This window comes from Macaca fascicularis, chromosome 1 (assembly GCF_037993035.2).
Source record: "Macaca fascicularis isolate 582-1 chromosome 1, T2T-MFA8v1.1".
NCBI classification, from domain to species: Eukaryota; Metazoa; Chordata; class Mammalia; order Primates; family Cercopithecidae; genus Macaca; species Macaca fascicularis.
The window spans coordinates 134,323,577-134,342,539 of NC_088375.1; the positions used below are offsets into that span (position 1 = coordinate 134,323,577).

General features: G+C 39.7%; 1 protein-coding gene across 1 annotated transcript in view; it reads right to left on the reverse strand.

The window, feature by feature from the left end:
- The window catches only part of MFSD14A (major facilitator superfamily domain containing 14A), a 46,555-nt gene that overhangs the window by 4,807 nt on the left and 22,785 nt on the right, over positions 1-18,963 (reverse strand). Inside the window, exons 3-9 of the mRNA XM_005542595.4 lie at positions 18,847-18,909; positions 17,614-17,741; positions 15,677-15,791; positions 10,386-10,604; positions 9,997-10,110; positions 8,888-8,959; positions 1,104-1,216 (exon numbers count right to left, since the gene is read on the reverse strand). Of these exons, the coding sequence (XP_005542652.1) occupies positions 1,104-1,216; positions 8,888-8,959; positions 9,997-10,110; positions 10,386-10,604; positions 15,677-15,791; positions 17,614-17,741; positions 18,847-18,909 (824 nt within the window). The remainder of the gene's footprint in view (positions 1-1,103; positions 1,217-8,887; positions 8,960-9,996; positions 10,111-10,385; positions 10,605-15,676; positions 15,792-17,613; positions 17,742-18,846; positions 18,910-18,963) is intronic.

Sequence of the window (18,963 nt, forward strand, 5' to 3'; positions counted from 1 at the left end):
CATACTTAACTCATTCTTACTGTGAAATGGCTGTACAGAAAAGGAGAACTGAACTTGCTTACTAGGTGACTATGGGCAAGTCGCTTAACAGTCTAACCCTGTATACAAAGGCAGCAACTTAATTCACAAGAGTGCTGTGAGGGTGTCATGTAAAATCGGGGTACCATGTTCCAAACTGTAAAATGTGCTGGGTATTATTTCTACAGGCAGCTGAGAGGTTATATTGAGGATAATGTATGATACAGATGAAGAAACATCATCAAATATTTCCAAACACATGAAGCCAACAAGTCTTTAGCAAAGTTCTTATGGATTTGTGATTCAGTGTGAAGATATCGCTGATTTGATCTAATCCTTCAATTGTAAAGAACAAGTAACTTGGATGTTCCTGGCTTGATGTTTAAAAGAAATGTTTTAGGTAATCCCAATTGTGAGCACCTCTTTGCAAAGGCTAGTCTGGAAAACAAACAGTCACACTCTTGATGCTTACTCCTATCCAAGTCCAAACAGAGACGAGGCAGCGAGCTGTCTGAAATATTAGTGCAAACCATGGAGCCCAGTGCTGTAATGCCTGAGCACAATAACACTATCTACGTGGGCAGCCTGACAAGCACCACTACTCAACGCCCCTGCAGGAAATCCGACTGAGAGGAAAAGCTGAGACACAGCATGAAGCTGGCACCAAAACAACTGGATTGTTTTCACTTCTGGTTTGCTATCAGTAATGATCACTGGTTATACAACTTTCTTTTTCCTAACCGGAAAAGCAAAAAATGTAAATAACGTTCAGGGCCTTGTTGCTGTGGGATTACATACTTTTTCCTAGTAACAGACTGATTTAGATTAAATGTTCCTTAAAGATTCAAAAGCTATATAATCTCATTCAAAAATTCAGCCTGTCATTTTGCTACAAAAGGTCACCTTTTTAATCCTCAAGTCATTCTAGGAGAATATATATACAATTGGCAGACTTAGACACATTTTGAAAGATAAAAAGCATAGTATGAGACGGATTACAGTCTACCGCTCAGTTGAGAAGCAAATAAAAACAGAAGGGCTAACACCAAAATTAAAACTATTAATATTAAAATATTTATACTTACCAAGGTTCTGAACCAAAGCCATACCATGCCAACTGTAATATTTGAAATCCTAGACCCAATAAAATGGTGTTCTTATTTCCAATTGACCTCATAAGTAAACTCAAGACTATGGTCTGAAAAAAAAAAAAGATTTATCGGAATAAAGTTTTAAAAAGTGACTTCTTTCAATCTATACTATAAAAGGACTATTGGTACTTTTCTACAATTTGGCTGATTTTCAGCAATAATTGCCCTGAATATGTCTGAGATCACTGGTCCAGGTCACATCAGCAGATGAAAAGTACCTCTGCTGACACAGATCCAGACTGAGAGAGAGTTAGAAAACTGAAAGATAAAACTTCCTATTCAGTACATTTCTACTGAGGACCACTTAAATCAGTAGTTGAAAATGGAAGGGTCAAAAGTTCTAATGATTTGGAGATCCCCATTATGTAATAGCCTTAAAGCTTGTTTAGGTCCAAGTTAGTCTAAAATGCTTATTTCTACAACTAAAGAAAAACTAACATAGAACAATGATTACCCATATATTATTTACCTAAGTTAATCTATTGTTGAAACCATGATGTCTTTTATAAACAGTAAATAAGTTTGATTTGGGAGAAATACAGTATACTAATTAACAGCAGACTTTAGAAAAACAGCCTGGATCATAATCTTGGCTTTGTGTGGCTCTGAGCAAGTCACTTGACTTTGAGGCTCACTTTTGTCTCTTTCCAAATGGGGATAACAGCACCTATTTCAAAACCTTGTCATGTGAATTAAATGAGATATATTTACATTAAGTTCTTAGAATTGTGCCTGGCAACAGTCTGAGTTAATAAACAATATTATCAGTGGGTGGGTTTTCTTGTGCCTCCTTTTCCTTTCAAAGTTAACAGAAATTCAGCAGTGATTTGGGAACATTAGAAAATTTTTTTTTGCTATTCTAACTAAAGTTTTTAATATATTACATAAGATAGCTAGTAAGTCCATAGACAAAGAAGTAAAAATAATACAGGAAGTCACTATTTTATGATGGGCTGACACTTTAAAACCCATAAAATGTAAGTTTTGAATTCTTTAAATTGAGATGGCCATTTAAGAATTTAATCACAAATATGCCAGTGAAAAGCAAATGACTCTTTGAAGGAATTTTGGGCAATTAGAACGCAAAGCTTTCTTCTGTAAGACTTTCACTTAAATCATGTGAGTATAAGATTGAGTTCCACAAGGCATTGCTCCCTTGTAGAATTACATTCTTCAGCAACCAAACCAGAAAAGGAAACTCGCCCAGAGCCAGCAGTTAGCTGAGAAAAACTTCAACTGAAAGAAACATTTAGGCTAGGCACAGTGGCTCATGTCTGTAATCCCAGCACTTTGGAGGACTGAGGTGGGACGACTGCTTGAACCCAGGAGTTTGAGACCAGCCTGGACAACATAGGGAGACCACATCTCTACAAAAAGTTGAAAAATTAGCCAGGCTGGTGGCACACGCCTGTGGTCCCAGCTACTCAGGAGGCTGAGTCCAGAGGATCACTTGAGCCCAGGAGGTCGAGGCTGCAGGGAGCCATGATCACACCACTGCACTCCAGCCTGGGTGACAAGAGACAATCTCAAAAAAAAAAAAAAAAAAAAAAAGAAAATTTGTTCACCCTTTCACTCTAAAGCCATTATTTTCCAGTCTGATAAGTATGCTAAATATTTTCCATTTTTATTGCCCCCAATCAAATGCAATCTATGTGATCATGTTGCTTTCTTCTAAGGTAGTAAATCACATGCTTCCCATGGCTTGTGGGTGGGAACTGGCGGCCAATATTATAAAAAAGAATCAGAAAGATTAGAAATGATTAGGATTCAAATTAGGGTTAGAAATAATTAAAAATGATTTTATTTGTGGAATATATCAGAGACTGGCTTTCAATTAATTATGAAAAAGGAAACTGTAAGTATACCCAAAGCTCTGTGGCCTCCAACTGTCTCAGAAGAACAGGGAACTATAATGCAAAGTCGAAGAACTTCTGGGAAACTACTTTCAAGAACATCCCTGAAGGTAGCACTTTCATCTAAAAAGCTGGGATTCTTTATATGGCTCTAAGAACTCACAGAGCAGAAAACATTTGTTCTCATTATTCACTGAGATGATGATGAGCACTCAAGGAAGAAACGCTGTTAAAAAATAGATTTCACTTATGATGAAATCCCTGGCACTTCAGCCAAGAGACAGGGCAGTGAAGAAGGCTGAGCATCAACTCCCAGCTCAGTGGGAACAGGATGGCATGGGCCAGCCGTGTCCCCTGGAGCACGTGCTCTTTCAGGAATGCTGGCCTAAGAAAGCTGAGACTTCTCAAGCATAGATCATTCATATTACCAAAAAGTACTTATAAAATGCAGTCATTTCACAGCCCTTCAACCAACGCATCTAGCCAGTAAGTAATTATCTACAGAAATGAGTATCTTTCCCTTTGTGGAAAGCTGTTCTCAAAGAATAAATCCCAGTTCAATAAAAAAAAAGAGGCTCAGAATGCATTATTAGCCCCATTTCCATTTGATAGATTACATTAACTGGATAATATATTTTCTTTTCTTTTCTTCTTTTTTCCAGAGATGGAGTCTCGCTCTGTTGCCCAGGCTGCAGTGCAATGGCATGATCTCGGCTCACTGCAACCTCCGCCTCCAGGGTTCAAGCAATTTTCCTGCCTCAGCCTCCCAAGAAGCTGGGACTACAGGCGCCCACCAGCGCACCCGCTAATTTTTGTATTTTTAGTAAAGACGGGGTTTCACTATATTGGTCAGGCTGGTTTCAAACTCCTGACCTTGTGATTCACCTGCCTCGGCCTCCCAAAGTGCTGGGATCTCAGGCATGAGCCACCGCGCCCAGTCTTTCCCCCCACACTTTTTTCCCCAAGATGGAGTTTCGCTCTTGTTGCCCAGGCTGGAGTGCAGTGGCGCAATGTTGGCTCACTGCAACCTCCACCTCCTAGGTTCAAGTGATTCTCCTGCCTCAGCCTCCCAAGTAGCTGGGATTACAGGCACGTGCCACCATGCCCAGCTAAAATTTTTTTTTTTTTTTGCATTTTTAGCAGAGATGAGGTTTCACCATGTTGGCCAGGCTGGTCTCGAACTCCTGACCTCAGGTGATTCACCCACCTTGGCCTCTCAAAGTGCTGAGAATACAGGTGTGGGCCACGGCGCCTGGAGAAGAATATATTTTCTTAAGGCCATGAGATGAGTCATTAAAACTGGAAACAATTCAGATACACCAATCCCCCTTGCCTGGGGTAACATCCTATGTGCAGAATTACTGCAGCAGGCCCACTGCTGTGAAAACCTCCTCTTGGACTCTCCCCTACAGCCCATCTTGTGACCCAAAGCCCTAAAAGACACTGATACTTATAACACTCTAACTGGGAACACTGATTTTCTTCTTGAAGGCAGGAACTTTTCTCTTATTTACATTTATATCCCCAGCACCCAGTAAGTTCTTAATAAATGTTTATGGAAAACATGCATAATTCTAAATGTTATAATATTCTCAACTCAATAATATTAATAATGAAACAAAATACTTAACATATACAGTGTTCTTGAACAGAAAAAAATTTTGGTGTCCCTTAATTTAACTCTCATTTTGAAGATGACAGCACCGAGTCCCAAAGGTTAAATGACTTAAGCAAGATGGCACAGCTGATTAAACAGCTAACACTAACATCAACTTTGGTTAGTCTGTTAACAAATATTTGCCAAATTCCTAATAAGACCAACTCTTATTCTTGGCCTGAAGACACAAGGGTAAGTCAAAGTATCCAAAGTATCCACACACGGACTACCTTCTCGTGGAGGAAAGATGGACATGAGCCCGCTTATTTAACAAGATATTCCAGGTTGTAGCTGCTATGAACAAAATAAAATAGGGCAGCGTGACGGAGATGCTGCTTAAACCAGGATCCAGGGAAGGCCTTTCTGAAGTGCGAGTTGAAGAAGGGAAGAGCGGTAGTTATGTGAAGATCTGGGGAAAGAGAACACCGCAAGCAAGGCTGACAGCAAGTGCAAAGGCCCTGGACTGAAACAGAACACACTCAACCATGTGGAGAGTGGAGGAAAATGACACAATAAGGAGTCTAGATTTTATTCTGGTTGCAAAGGCAAGTAAGTTTTAAATAGGCAAGATGCGATTAAATTTCCATTTTACAAAAATTACTCTGCCAAGTGCAGAATGAACTACAGTGAGGCAAGATGGAGGCAGAGAGACCAGATGGAGGATACGGCCACGGCTCAGATTGGGTTCCCACCAATGGAGAATATCAGAAACGCTCTGATTCGAGATGTATTTTGGAGACAGAGGTGATAGGAAGTATCATTTGATGGGCTGAATGTAGGCTAGGGAGAAAGGATTCATGAATGTTGCTAAGGTCTCTCTCTGGCCCCCAAAACCAGGTGGCGGTAAAGCCACTGAATGAGATGAGGAGCATAGGGGTGGCAGGCAGGGGATAGAACCCAGATTTTAATTTTGGCCATGTTAAGACTGAGATACCCAGCCAATGTGTCACATACGAGCTCGGGGACTGGACTGGAGGTGTAGTGTGGGAGTCACCCCCATAGAGAGGGCTGGATAGGAAAGCACAAGAGAAAAAAGAAATGTGTAGAACTAACTATATCAATGTTCTCATGTAAACACTTACTTAGTGCAAGTGTTAGGAACTCATATACCTACTGGTGCCCAGGAAGCAACAGGGCTGCCAGCAAACCAGAAAGAAAAGGTTCCAAAGGGGACAGCAACTACTTGGCTCTCGCTGGAAGGTTGGCCCACACCTAGTTACCAGATCTAATCATTTTGGGAGAGAAGCTGCATAACCATAATTTCACATAACACTTCCCAACTTTAAAGTGTTTACTATTAATTTTTAAAGTTTTTTTTTTTTTTTAAACATTATGAAAAAAACAATGACATTTAGTTTAGCAACTCCTGGTAATTCAGGGTGCCAGGGTGACAAAAATGAATATGATACAATCCTGACCTCATGATCTACTCAGAGGTCCGCTAGAGCTGACAAAGTAAGGCAATAAACAGAGATAAAATCTCTACTACAGTGTATTCTGTACAATGATAGAGATATGCCCACATTAGCATGGGAACCCAGAAAAGGGATACTTAGGGTGGAGGAAGGGGAGGCAGAAAGAATAGCAGGAACAAAAGCACATGGGTAAGAAATACAGCAAACAGGCGTAACTGGAGAGCTATCAGCAGCTCCCTGCTGCTGGAGAGGAAGGAGAAATACATTGGTTTTTCAGTGGTTTGGGAGGTCAACAGGGGACAAGTCATTCTCAATTGTGTATTATTTCTGCATAAACGAGAATACAAGATCATTCTTCCACCTTTGAGGCTACACATGTAATAATGTAGTAGTTCATATATAATGATATAAAGTGTTGATTCTTACTTCTATATAAGCACCGATACCTAAATGGTCACTTAAGGACCTTGTTCCTCACGGACTGTGACTGTCATGCTGTATCAGCAATGGTGGTTAGAGGGTTGCTTGCACCTTTGGGTCTTACTGTCGTCAGGTCTCTGCTGCTGCACTTATCTTTCCAATACAAATCCAGCTACATCCCTCTCCTTTCTTTACCTGTCTGCCCTGCCAGATTCTGCACTCTCAGAGACTGTCTTTCATCTTGTAACCTAGTGCCAGGTGCCATCTGCTGAACAGAGAAAAAATACTCTCAAAAGCACCTTGCACTCATCACTAGGTCTGCAGTGTCACTGACTAAATTTATTAGATGCATACAGCTCCCATGGTCATTTAAGTAAGAAACAGAACTAAGACCTTATAGCTATCGATCTCTTATGTGTCATTACAGTATTAGTCTGCTCTCTTCATCTAAATCTGAAACAAAATGTTAGCAAATCTAACGTCGGCAATGTATGCAAAAGATACTCATGACCAGGCTGATTACATCCGTTGCAAGGTTGGGTTAATCTTTGATAATTCATCAAGTTCTACACATACTGTGTATTTTCCTTACACTTTTTTTTTTTTTTTTTTTGAGACACGGTCTCATTCTGTTGCCCATACTGGAGTACCATGGCACAACTGTGGCTCACCGCACCCTCGACCTCCCAGGATCAAGCAATCCTCCCATCTCAGCTTCCTGAGTAGCTGGGATTACAGGCACACACCACCACACTGGGCTTTTTTTTTTTTTTTTTTTTGGTAGAGATGGGGTTTTGCCAAGTTGCTTCAGCTGGTCTTGAACTCCTGGGCTCAAGTGGTCCCCCATCTTGGCCACCCAAAGTGCTGGGCCTACAGACATGAACCACCGCACCTGACCTCAAAAACTTTTTTTAAAGCCATTTTTATATAAAGGCTACAGTATATTTTCCCCCAAAGTTGAAAAGCACTTTTCTCATGGCTAGGAATGAATACTTAAATGCATTGTTTTTCCAGACTGATGATTCTCAGGACAAACCTGAAGCCAGAAATAGTACTAATACTCAACACCAAGTATATGTATGTGCAGAGGCTTGGGGTGGCATATGGGATTTAAATTTGAAATTTGTTGCTAAACCCACCAAAACAGAATGAATCATGAGATCTGCAGAAGGAACCCTACTCGAAAAATGGTGAACCATCCAAGAATCAATTAAAAATACCCTAGAATAAAATTAAGTTGCAATCTAGTAGATCACATCTAAGGTGAGAAAAAGTATTAACTTAGACTAGATTATCTTCATAGAGTCTCGGAAACAGAAAGCCAAATAGCAAGAAAGGGGGCGGGGCTTTTTCACAGAAAGGAGGACGACGTTCTGTGATGTTGGGGAATTATGAAGGCCACCAGAGAAAACTGGTACTCTTATTGTTCAACAGAAATTGTTTGGAAGCCAGGATGAAGTATCTCCTCAGAAAATCCAAATTCCTGTGTTGATTAATATCTTATTCATTACACAACAACTGTTTCCCAACTGAGCTGCCAAGATACACACTTTCATGTCATTCTGCTGCTCAGAACCCACCAATGACTTCCTATCTTACTCAAGTCTTATGAGGACCTGCAAGTCCCACGTGATCTGGTCCCTCACTACCTCTTGGACTTCAGTTTCTAAAATGCTCTCAACTGTTCACTCAACGGGAGCCGCACTGGCCCCCTGTTGTTTCTTACACAGGCCAGCTCCAGTCTCTCCTGAGAATTTTGTTTGTACTGTTTAGAATTCTCTTCTTCCAGATAATCCTACAGCTTGCTCCTCATACCTTTGGGTCTCTGCTCAAATGTCACCTTGCATTAGCAAAGTCTTCTCAACCATGCCCCCTGTGCCTTAAGACCTTTCCCCCAAGTCACCCTCTATATGACCCTTAGCTTTTTTCTCTGTTCTCAATACACCTGATATGTTTACATTGGTGTTTTTATTTTCTGTCTTATCCCACCAGAATGTAAACTCTACAAGAGCAAGAATTTAGTTAAGTTCACTGCTGTATCCCCAGTGCCTGACACACGGTAGGTATGCAATAAGTATCTGTTGAATGAGTGAATAAATAGGGCAAGGACTAACAGACACGAAACTTCTAACTTCATCCAGGCATATATCCTAGTATACATCAATAAACTAGCTTTTACATTTATATATCCTACATTAATATATGTCAGTCCCAAAAATTTGATCAACAAACAAACTGAATTTCTGAACCTATCAACCTCAGACTCCTGATGTTGTTGATTCCACCCAGATACCATCACTAGATGAGGCCCTAGTCTGGATGGCCAGCCAGGCTCACTCTACGACATCACTCTAACTAAAAAAAGAAACTCACCTGTGCAATAATGGAAAGAATGCCAAGGACTGCTATAAACGCTGCAACACTTTCTGGTGAAAATTTCATTATCTAGAAGGGTTTCCAGAAAAGGTAACATTAATGAATACAAATGTATACCAGATAGAAAACTAATGCAGCTACTTGTACATTAACATTAAATGGGCCAGAAAAAAATAAATGTAATTCATTTATAAACAAAGAATTCCTCAGAGGAAATACAACAAATCTTAACATACTAAAAATGCCTACTTATCCATGGTGGGTTCCTCAGTGTGGATATACTACATTGGAGATACTTATCAAGAACTCAGAATCATTTTACAAATAAATATTGCAGTATTTTGTGCATTTTACATGTATTGGTTAAAGGCTTGATTTCTGTCTAGTGAGACTAGTGTCAAGGAGAAAAAAAACTCGTTTTTGCTCTCATTTTGGCTAGTTGCTCTACTTACATATGCTCCAAATCACAAAGAAGCTGGAGCAGGTGAAGGGGTTAAATCATCCCATCACTTCTACAACCAACAAATAAACTCAAACCACCTATATGGACAGGGAAAACTATCTTTCTTAGACAGAAATAAGTCAAAATCTTAATATACCAAATACTCCCATAAGAAATGCACAAGGAACATCAGCCACACGGAACAGGAGGTTAAGTCTAGTGGACTAAATGGTATTCTTTTTTTTTTTTTTTTTTTTTTTTAATTTTGAGACAGAGTTTTGCTCTTGTTACCCAGGCTGAGTGCAATGGCGCAATCTCGGCTCACTGCAGCCTCCGCCTCCCGGGTTCAAGTGATTCTCCTGCCTCAGCCTCCCAAGTTGCTGGGATTACAGGTGCCTGCCACTACGCCTGGCTAGTTTTTTTGTATTTTTAGTAGACACAGGGTTTTGCCATGTTGGCCAGGCTGGTCTCGATCTCCTGACCTCAGGTGATCTGCCCACCTTGGCCTCCCAAAGTGCTCAGATTACAGGCGTGGGCCACTATGCCAAGCCCAATGATATTCATCTTTAAAGGCCACTTCTATTATAGTTCTCTCAAGATTCAGTATTTTTATAAAGCACTGGACAATGAAGGAAAAGTCCCCCTCAGTAGAAGCGGATTTTACCTGTCTGAGGTATAGAAAAAAGCTGGAATATTGGCCCGCCTCCGGAAGGTAGGAGAGAAACACCGTGATGCAGATGAGCAGCACTATGGAATCTTGGCCGACTTTTTTTAAGGACTAGAACAAGAAAAAGACTGATTGATATAAGGTTTTATGTCAAAACCACTGAACTGCTCTTAAGAATACGCAGAGATTCCTTTTGGCAGTGTACGCGAGGACAACTAGTTGTCCTTTTTAGTTTATTTCATATTCCCCAAACTATTCTGAAAAACATTTCAAAATGTTAAAAGAAAAACCCAAGATGTTTTCCCAAAAGAAATATCCACAACAAAATATTAATGCTGCACTGAATCATGCACTTTTTTATCAAGAAGGAAAAGGTATAAACTTACCGCAAAAGGGTCAGCTTGTTCCCAGGAAATGGGTGCTCCCCAGGATGCTGGCCGCATCTTCTCAGGCAACGACTCTGGCACAGCAACAAGGATAAAACAAATATCTAGCAAAGCTATTGCCGTAGCTAAGACCACCACCAAGCTGTCCCCATATACTCGTCCAAGATAAGCTCCAATTGCAGGACTGGTGACTAAACTTGCAGCAAATGTTGCTGAAACCTGCAATAAATTAAGGATAGATAGAGATTAGTCAGGCTACCTTTTTTCTTCAACACCACATAACTCTTTTCATAATCTTGATTTATGTCAGAACTTCTGTTGCACACCCTCCCTTTCCTCTTCCTACCTGTGTCATTTATCTTTTTTTTTTTGTGGGGGCAAGAGGGTGGAGCTGGGTCTTGCTCTGTCGCCAGGCTGGAGTGCAGTGGTGCCATCATGGCTCACAGTAGTCTTGATCTCTCAGGCCCAAGAGATCTTCCTGCCCGAAGATCTCCTGATGGGGCTACAGGCACACACCACTATGCCCAGCTAATTCTGTGTATTTTTTATAGAGATGGAAGTCTATGTTGCCCAGGCTAGTCTTGAACTCCTGAGCTCAAGCGATCCTCCCACCTCAGCCTCTGAAAGTGCTAGGTGTATAGGTGTGAGACACCAAGCCTGGCCCCACTTTTCTTATACTCTCTCCTTTGACAGGAAAAGTAAAGAATTAGATTCTTGCCTAAAAACAGCCTGGGTAACATGGAGAAATCCTGTCTGTACAAAAAAAAAAAAAAAGAAAAATTAGCTAGGCATGGTGGTGTGCACCCAGCTGCTTCAGAGGCTGAGGTGGCAGAATTCCTTTGAGCCAGAAAGGCGGAGGTTGCAGTGAGCCATGACAGCACCACTGCACTCCAGCCATGGTGGCAGAGTGAGACGCCATCTCAAAAATAAATGATAGCCTCTCAGGACACTGTCTTCAAACTTCTAAGCCTTGAAGCCCTCTGTTCCAATAAATCCTATTGGCAAATTCATAAGTAAAACAGATTGTTTAAGAAGACTGGGTGTGGTGGCTCATGCCTGTAATCTCAGCACTTGGGGAGGCCAAGGTGGGAGGACTGCTTGAAGCCAGAAGTCTGTGACCAGCCTGGGCAACAGAGCAAGACCCCACCTCTATTTAAATTGTTTAACTCTTTTTAGTTGAGGAAGGGTTGAGGGCCTGGGCACTGCACAAACGCCCCTCCTTGACTGCCAGTCCTGCTAGTCCTTAGGGGAGGGGTGTCCAATCTTTTGGCTTCCCTGGGCCACACATAAAATACACTAACACTAACGATAGCTGATGAGCTTAAAGAAAAAAAAAATCGCATAATGTTTTAAGCAAGTTTATGAATTTCTGTTGGGCCATGTGTGCAGGCTGTGGGCCACGGGTTGGACAAGCTTGCTTTAGGGCATCTCCATAAACCCGTAAGGGCTCTCTGTGAAAGGAGTCTAAAACCCACTGCACTAAGGAAATCCAATTTCATTGTGACTTTTCCAATATTAAAATTAAATGAACTTTTATCTTGATACATACTGAAGGGCTAGCTGAAATAAAGCTTAAAGACTTTGAGGTTCCTCTTCTCATCAATAATATGTTAAGCCCTGGAACAAAACTGAACTTGGTAATCTTTTTAGTTGGCAGGATTAGGAAGAATGAAATCATAGATAAATTAAGAACATCTCTAAAACTCTGAGGAAGTCTATTTTTTAAGCCTGGTGAAGATGAAGATTAAAGCTGAAAAGGACACAAGCAGAGCAAACCTGTTAACCTCAGACATTTCTAGCCTACTGGACAACAGCCTACAAATTAGCAGATGTGACAGCAGGTAACAATTCCTAAAAATAGCACTCTTAGGTGAAGTGGCACCTGCCTATATTCCCAGCTACTCAGGAGGCTGAGGTGGGAGATCACTTGATCCCAAGAGTGAGTCCAGTCTGGGCAACATAGTAACACCCTGTCTCGAAAGGAAAGAGGAAAGGAAAGCAAAGGGAAAAGGGAAAGAAGAGGAGTGGAGAGAAGAGGAGCGGAGAGAAGAGGAGCAGAGAGGAGGAGAAAGGAAAAGGGGAGAGGGAAGAGAAAAGGGGAAGGAAAGGGTTAAAAAAGGGAAAAGGTAAGGAAAAGGGGAAAGGGGAAGGGAAAATAAAAGGAAAGAAAAAGAAAAAAGAAGGGAAGGGGAAAGGAAAGGAAAGGGAAAAGGGGAAGGGAAAGGCAAAAGGGGAAGGGAAAGGAAAGGGAAAAGGGAAGGGAAAGGAAAAGAAAGGGAAAAGGGAAGGGAAGGGAAAGTGAAAAGGGGAGGGGAAAGGAAAGAGAAAAGGGAAGGGAAAGGAGAAACGTGAAAGTGAAAAGGAAAGGGGAAAGTGAAAGTGAAAAGTGGAAAGGGGAGGGGAGGGGAGGGGGAAGGGAAGGACAAAGGAAAGCGAAAGGGAAGAGAAGGAAAGGAAAAAGGATCATATTCTTTTAAAACATAATTGGAGATTAATGTTGGAATTTTATTCTGTTTCTATGCCATTTTTGACTTTTGGATGGAGAACTTAAACTTCACAAGAATGCTTACTTGCAACTCTATTGCTTAAGGCAAGCAATTCAATTTTCAAAGGTCAATTATTTGAACAAATACATAAAATTATAGTAATTTCAAATATCTAGCTATTAATCAAATGTCCATCAACTTGTGAATGGATAAGATATACTACACAGCAATTAAAAAAAACTACTGGCCAGGTGCAGTGGCTCACGCCTGTAATTCCAGCACTTTGGGAGGCTGAGACGGGTGGATCACTTGAGTTTAGGAGTTTGAGACCATCCTGGGCAACATGGTGAAACTCCATCACTACAAAACATACAAAAATTAGTCGTCCCAGCTACTCGGGAGGCTGAGGTGGAAGGATCACTTGAGGCAGGGAGGCAGAGGGAGAGAGAGGCTGCAGTGAGCTGTAACGGCACCACTGCACTCCACCGTGGGCAAGAGAGTGAGACCCTGTCTCAAGAAGAAAAAAATTAGCTGGGCATGGTGGATCACGCCTGTGGTCTCAGCTGCTTTGGAGGCTGAGGCAGGAGAATCATTTGAACCTAGGAGGCAGAGGTTGCAGTGAGCCAAGATCGCACCACTGCACTCCAGCCTGGGTGACACAGTGAGACTCCATCTCAACAAAAAACAAAACAACAACAAAAATACACACACACACACACATACATATAGATATATATATTCACATGTGGTGGTCATTTTGTTATTGCAGCCCTGGTGTGGTTTCAGAGGGACCCAGATCTCAGCAGGGCTCTGGCACAAGTGTGGGGAAAGGGATAATGGTTCTCACTATGAGGGTCACTGAAAACATTTGAGGGCACTTACAGAGATCACATTTGCGATACAGTGAGCAAAAGTCAGAGTACAGTTGTTTCATGTCATTTCCCTTCTCAATTCTCCCCACTTGGTAGCCATTCCTTTCTGCTCAGAAAAAAGACCAAAGGGTCACCCTATACCCCCCAACCCCCTTTTTTTCAGACAGGTCTCACTCTGTGGCTCATGCTGGAGTGCAGTGGTGCGATCACAGCTCACTGCAGCCTCAACCTCTCAGGCTCAAGTGATCCTCTCACCTAAGCCGCCCAAGTAGCTGGGACTACAGGCACATACCACCACACCTGGCTAATTTTTAAAGTTTCTGTATAGATGGGGTCTCACTCTGTTGCCCAGGCTAGTCTCAAACTCCTGGGCTCAAACAATCCTCCTGCCTCAGCCTCCCAAAGTGCTGGGATTACAAGCCACTGCACTCGGCCCTCCAACTTTTTTTTTTTAAGAGACAAGGTCTCGCTCTGTACCCCAGACTGGAGTGTAGTGGCATGATCAGAGCTGCAGCCTCAAACTCCTGGCCTCAAGCAATCCTCCTGCCTTGGTCTCCCAAACCAGTGGTATTACAGGCATATGCCACTGTGTTCGGCCACTTCCCCATGTTTTTTCTGCATCCATATTATTTCTAGAAGATTTAAGTTTCCTTTTTTTTTTTTTCCAGAACATGTCTTAATACACAGAACCTCCAGATTGAAAATTGTTAATTTCAAAACTTTGGCTATGGGAAAATAAATTATTTCAGTCAAAAAAAAAACCCAAATTGGGTTACGGTGTTGTTTGCACAACTGTATAAATTTACTAAAATTCACTGAACTATACTCACAAAAAGGATAAATTTTATGGTATGTAAATCATAGCTTAGATGATTTTTTAAAAATCCTGGCTATCCAGTCTCATATCATTTAATGTTCCAAATTTACAACTGAAATTATTAGTTCTTTTTCTTTTTACTTTTTTTTTTTTTTTAAATAGAGACAAGGTTTCACCATGTTGGCCAGGCTGGTCTCGAACTCCTGATCTCAAGTGATCTGCCTGCCTTGGCCTCCCAAAGTGCTGAGATTACAGGTGTGAGTCACCAAACAGGCCAGAAATCATTAGTTCTTTTTCTAAGTTTCTCTCTATAGGTGTTTCCATCCCATAAATCTTATGATTCTTCATTATAATGTCCTTTGAATCAGAAATCAGTCCCTTTTAAAACTAATTCAGCCCAACACAATATTCGGTCCTTATTTATCAAAAGGTATTTGTCTCACATTTACTGAAATGCATCACTGTCCTATTTCAGGCTATTCAGTAGTGATCTATTATTGTGCCTATAGTAGTCATTCTATTAGTAGGCTTTTTTCCTTTAATTCCTAGATTTGATAGATGACAGATTATACTGCCATAATTTAGTTTGCCAAAAGAGTGTTAAGGAGTTGGCAAACTACCACTATGGCTAAAATCTGGCTAAGTGGTTCTTACGTTCTTACAGAGTTGATCAATATAAATACACATGCAAAAACAAAAGAATGAGACAGAGACTATATGTGGCCCACAAAGCCACAAAAAAAGGTTTGCAGATCCCTGAGCTAGATGTTAGCCTGTTGTATTCTAGATTAGACATTAAGTGAGTAGTGACTTTTTTAAACTCTTGACATACTAAATAATTGTTATTTTTAGGATGCTGTTAAAAAGAACTCTACAAGGTAAAATATACTATAATTTCAATTCTGATATGTGACTCATATCTCCTGAATGAAAAGTATCAAAACTTACATAGCCTCACAGTACAAAAAAATTTTAAATGTAGTCTAATGAACGATTTTATTACAAAATATATTTTATGCAAATATCTTATAATGCAAAGGTTTGCACTCCTTATATCTACCTTAAAAACAAGGCATTTCTCAGCAGGTACAAAAGGTACAGAATAAACACACATACCAGTCCATAAGCCATACTTCTTTCATGCTCTTGAGTTATATCTGCTACATATGCAAATACCACAGAAAAAGTCACTGCAAAAACCCCGGAAACAGAGATAACAGCAAAGTACCACCTAGGAATGAAAGATAACAAGAAATGGTTAGAGCAATTACCATTATTTTAATCTTTCATTTTTATAAGTTAATTAAGAGTAAGAGCAGCTCATGTCAGTCAACAGCTTACTAGGATAGTTCATGGATTAACTCTTCCATAAACATAAGCCACAGATATTATGAAAACATAGGGCTACAAGGAGCTCTTCAATAGCAACTCAGTTACTCTACAGGAATACTTAAAATTAGATCATGTATTCAGGCAAATCTTTTGACCAACTATTGAATTGTTAAGTGGTTTTGTTTTTACTGCCAAAAACAGCAGCAAACTAAAGTATATTATAATCCATCCATTACTGTTTTTCATCACTAGACAAAAAACAAAATCCAGTAAACAAGACTGAGGAACAAGTTTCTTCATATTTATCTTGAGCCTCTATATAGTAACTAAATGTTTTCCATAAGTTATCTTTAGCTTTTCAAATGCTGGCAAAATAAATAACTCAGTTTCACAAAGAAAAAACCTATATGGCAGTGTCCAGTGTTAATAAAACTGAGAATAGACAGTTACTATAAAGAGTGAACAAAATATTTAAAAAGCAAATTATATTTTGCTATAAATAATTCCAAAATATCTAGCTGGGAATAAGAAGTTTCTATTGTAATACTGATGTTTAGTTTCTGAAAATCATATATAATCATGATGAACTTTCAAAATATCATTTCACCAAGACTATGATTACTAAAATTTTTCTAACACACCACTTAACACAGCAAATTCTTTGTTCATTCTATGTTCAATCTTTGGTAAGATTTCATGTGCATGAGCGGCCTTCATCAAAGGCTTGGTCTATTAGAGTTGTACCTCATCTACAAGAAGATGATCCTGCCCCACATAAACCTGTGGGCCGTTGTAGATAACACCATGGAAATAAAGCCCATCCATGATGTAGAACTAACTAACATTAATACTAAGTGGAGTAAAAAGAACATTAGTCAGAATAAATCTACAACCAAATTGGGCTCTGACTTTAGGACAATTATTCCCTTTTTGTTGGCTTTCCTTCCCTTGCCTCCTGAATGAAAAAAAAAAAAAACTGATTTTAATCAAGGTGGCCTTGAGTCCAGCCTCTTGTAACTAGGAGCAGCATATCCCTGAAATCTGACCAAAGAAATGCAAGCAGAGATGGGATGGGAATTCTGTAAAGTTTCCTTAAAAGAAGGCGATGTGCTCTTCTTAGCAACTCCTTCCACCTTGCTCTCAGTATTATGACTTGATGGCTGGAGCTCAAGAAGCCACTTTGTTGAATGAGGTGAGAGATAAGGATGGAAGAACAGCAAGACAGAAAAAGTCTGCTCCACTGGAACTGCCACACCAGCTCCAGACTGCTCAACTGCAGGTGTTTTTTCACATGAAAAGAGAAATAAACTTGATTTTTAAGCAACTATTATTTTGGGTTTTGATATGTAGCAAAATCTATTCCTAACTAATATAGATAATGACAAACTTTGCGTCTGTTTTTTAACATTCTATACAAGAAAAAAAGTTAGCAATCCTATCCAGTCCCCAAAATATTTTTGAAATTTGGGTTCTGGAATCCAAAATTAAGTTAGCCAAAAGTCTAGATGCCTCCAACAGTGTCATCTATTTCTAAAATCTTTATGAACTATTACCTACTATATTTTTAGAAGCCTTCTTATCTGTGTGAAAGAATAAATGTATTAGAAAAATAAAATTAAAACCTCATAACCAAGATCGCCCAAGTGAAAGAAATAAAGGAACATTAAGAAAACAATAACTGAAAGTGATATTTAGTTGCTATAATCCAAATGTGCACGTACCATGGGCTGATCTTCATTAAAGGAATTGGGGCACATGTGAAAAATACTGTTAGCAGCAAGAAGGATTTTCGGCCCCAAACATCAGAAAGAGCACCAATAAGCGGGGCACTAAGGAATGACAACAAACCCTAAAAGAATTCAATGAAAAAAATGAAAACCACACATCTACAAACATGAACCAAAAATAATTTTACTCCTATAGAAAAATTTTCAACAACTTTGCTTCTAAAGTAAATATATCACAAACTTTTAAATAAATAATGAATTGCTTATCTACACATAATTTTAAAATTTCCCAAGACAGTTTAAAATCATCTGTAGGGCTCCAGGTGGGTATTAAATACGAACTGCTCTAATAAATTCTCAATCACAATAAATCCACAATAGCAATTCCATATGCTAATTTCCTGTGTATGTATGTATATATACATATGTATGTATGTACGTGCGTGTGTGTGTGTGTGTGTGTATCAACAGACTAATTATCTGTTTAGAAAATTTGTTTGTCAAACTGAATCAAGAGTAAAGAATCTGAGCGGGGCATGGTGGCTTGCACCAATAATCTCAACACTTTGTGAGGTCAAGGGCAGATCACTTAGGTCAGGAGTTCGAGACCAGCCTGGCCAACATGGCAAAACCCTGTCTCTACTAAAAATACAAAAAATTAGCTGGGTGTGGTGGCACACGCCTGTGGTCCCAGCTACTTAGGAGGCTGAGGCAGAAGAATCGCTTGAACCTGGGAGGTAGAGAGGTTGCAGTGAGCTGAGATCATGCCACTTGCACTCCAGCCTGGGTGACAGTGTGAGACTCTGCCTCCAAAAAAAAAAAAAAAAAGGAAGAAAAAGAAAAAGAGCAAAGAATTCATATAACTAACTCTTTACCCTACTGATACAGTTTTGTATTGATGGGGGGTTTTGAGTATAGTTTTTTTCCTCTTCAATCTGTAGTCTTACAAAATCATTGAGATCTCTGGAATTAAAATGTCAACATAAAAACAGGGAATCTGTTATGATGTGGTTTATTATTTTACACAATTGGCGATACTGTAGTTAGATCGAATTTAAAACTCAAGTCTAGAAAGTATTAAGATATCTCTCACAATATACTCCATCTAATTATAAAAATTAAGTTGTTAATCAATAAACAAACATATATTGGCATAGTTATAGATACATAAGTATTTATGTATGTTCATCTGTGTGTGTGTGTGTATATATGTATGACTGATCCTACCTTTACTCCTTGAATTAAGCCATTCATCAGAAATGTATGTTTAGGGAAGGTTTCATGTAATACCTAAAGAAAAAAAACCAAAATAAAAATAACATGCTATATTTCAGTCTTAATAAA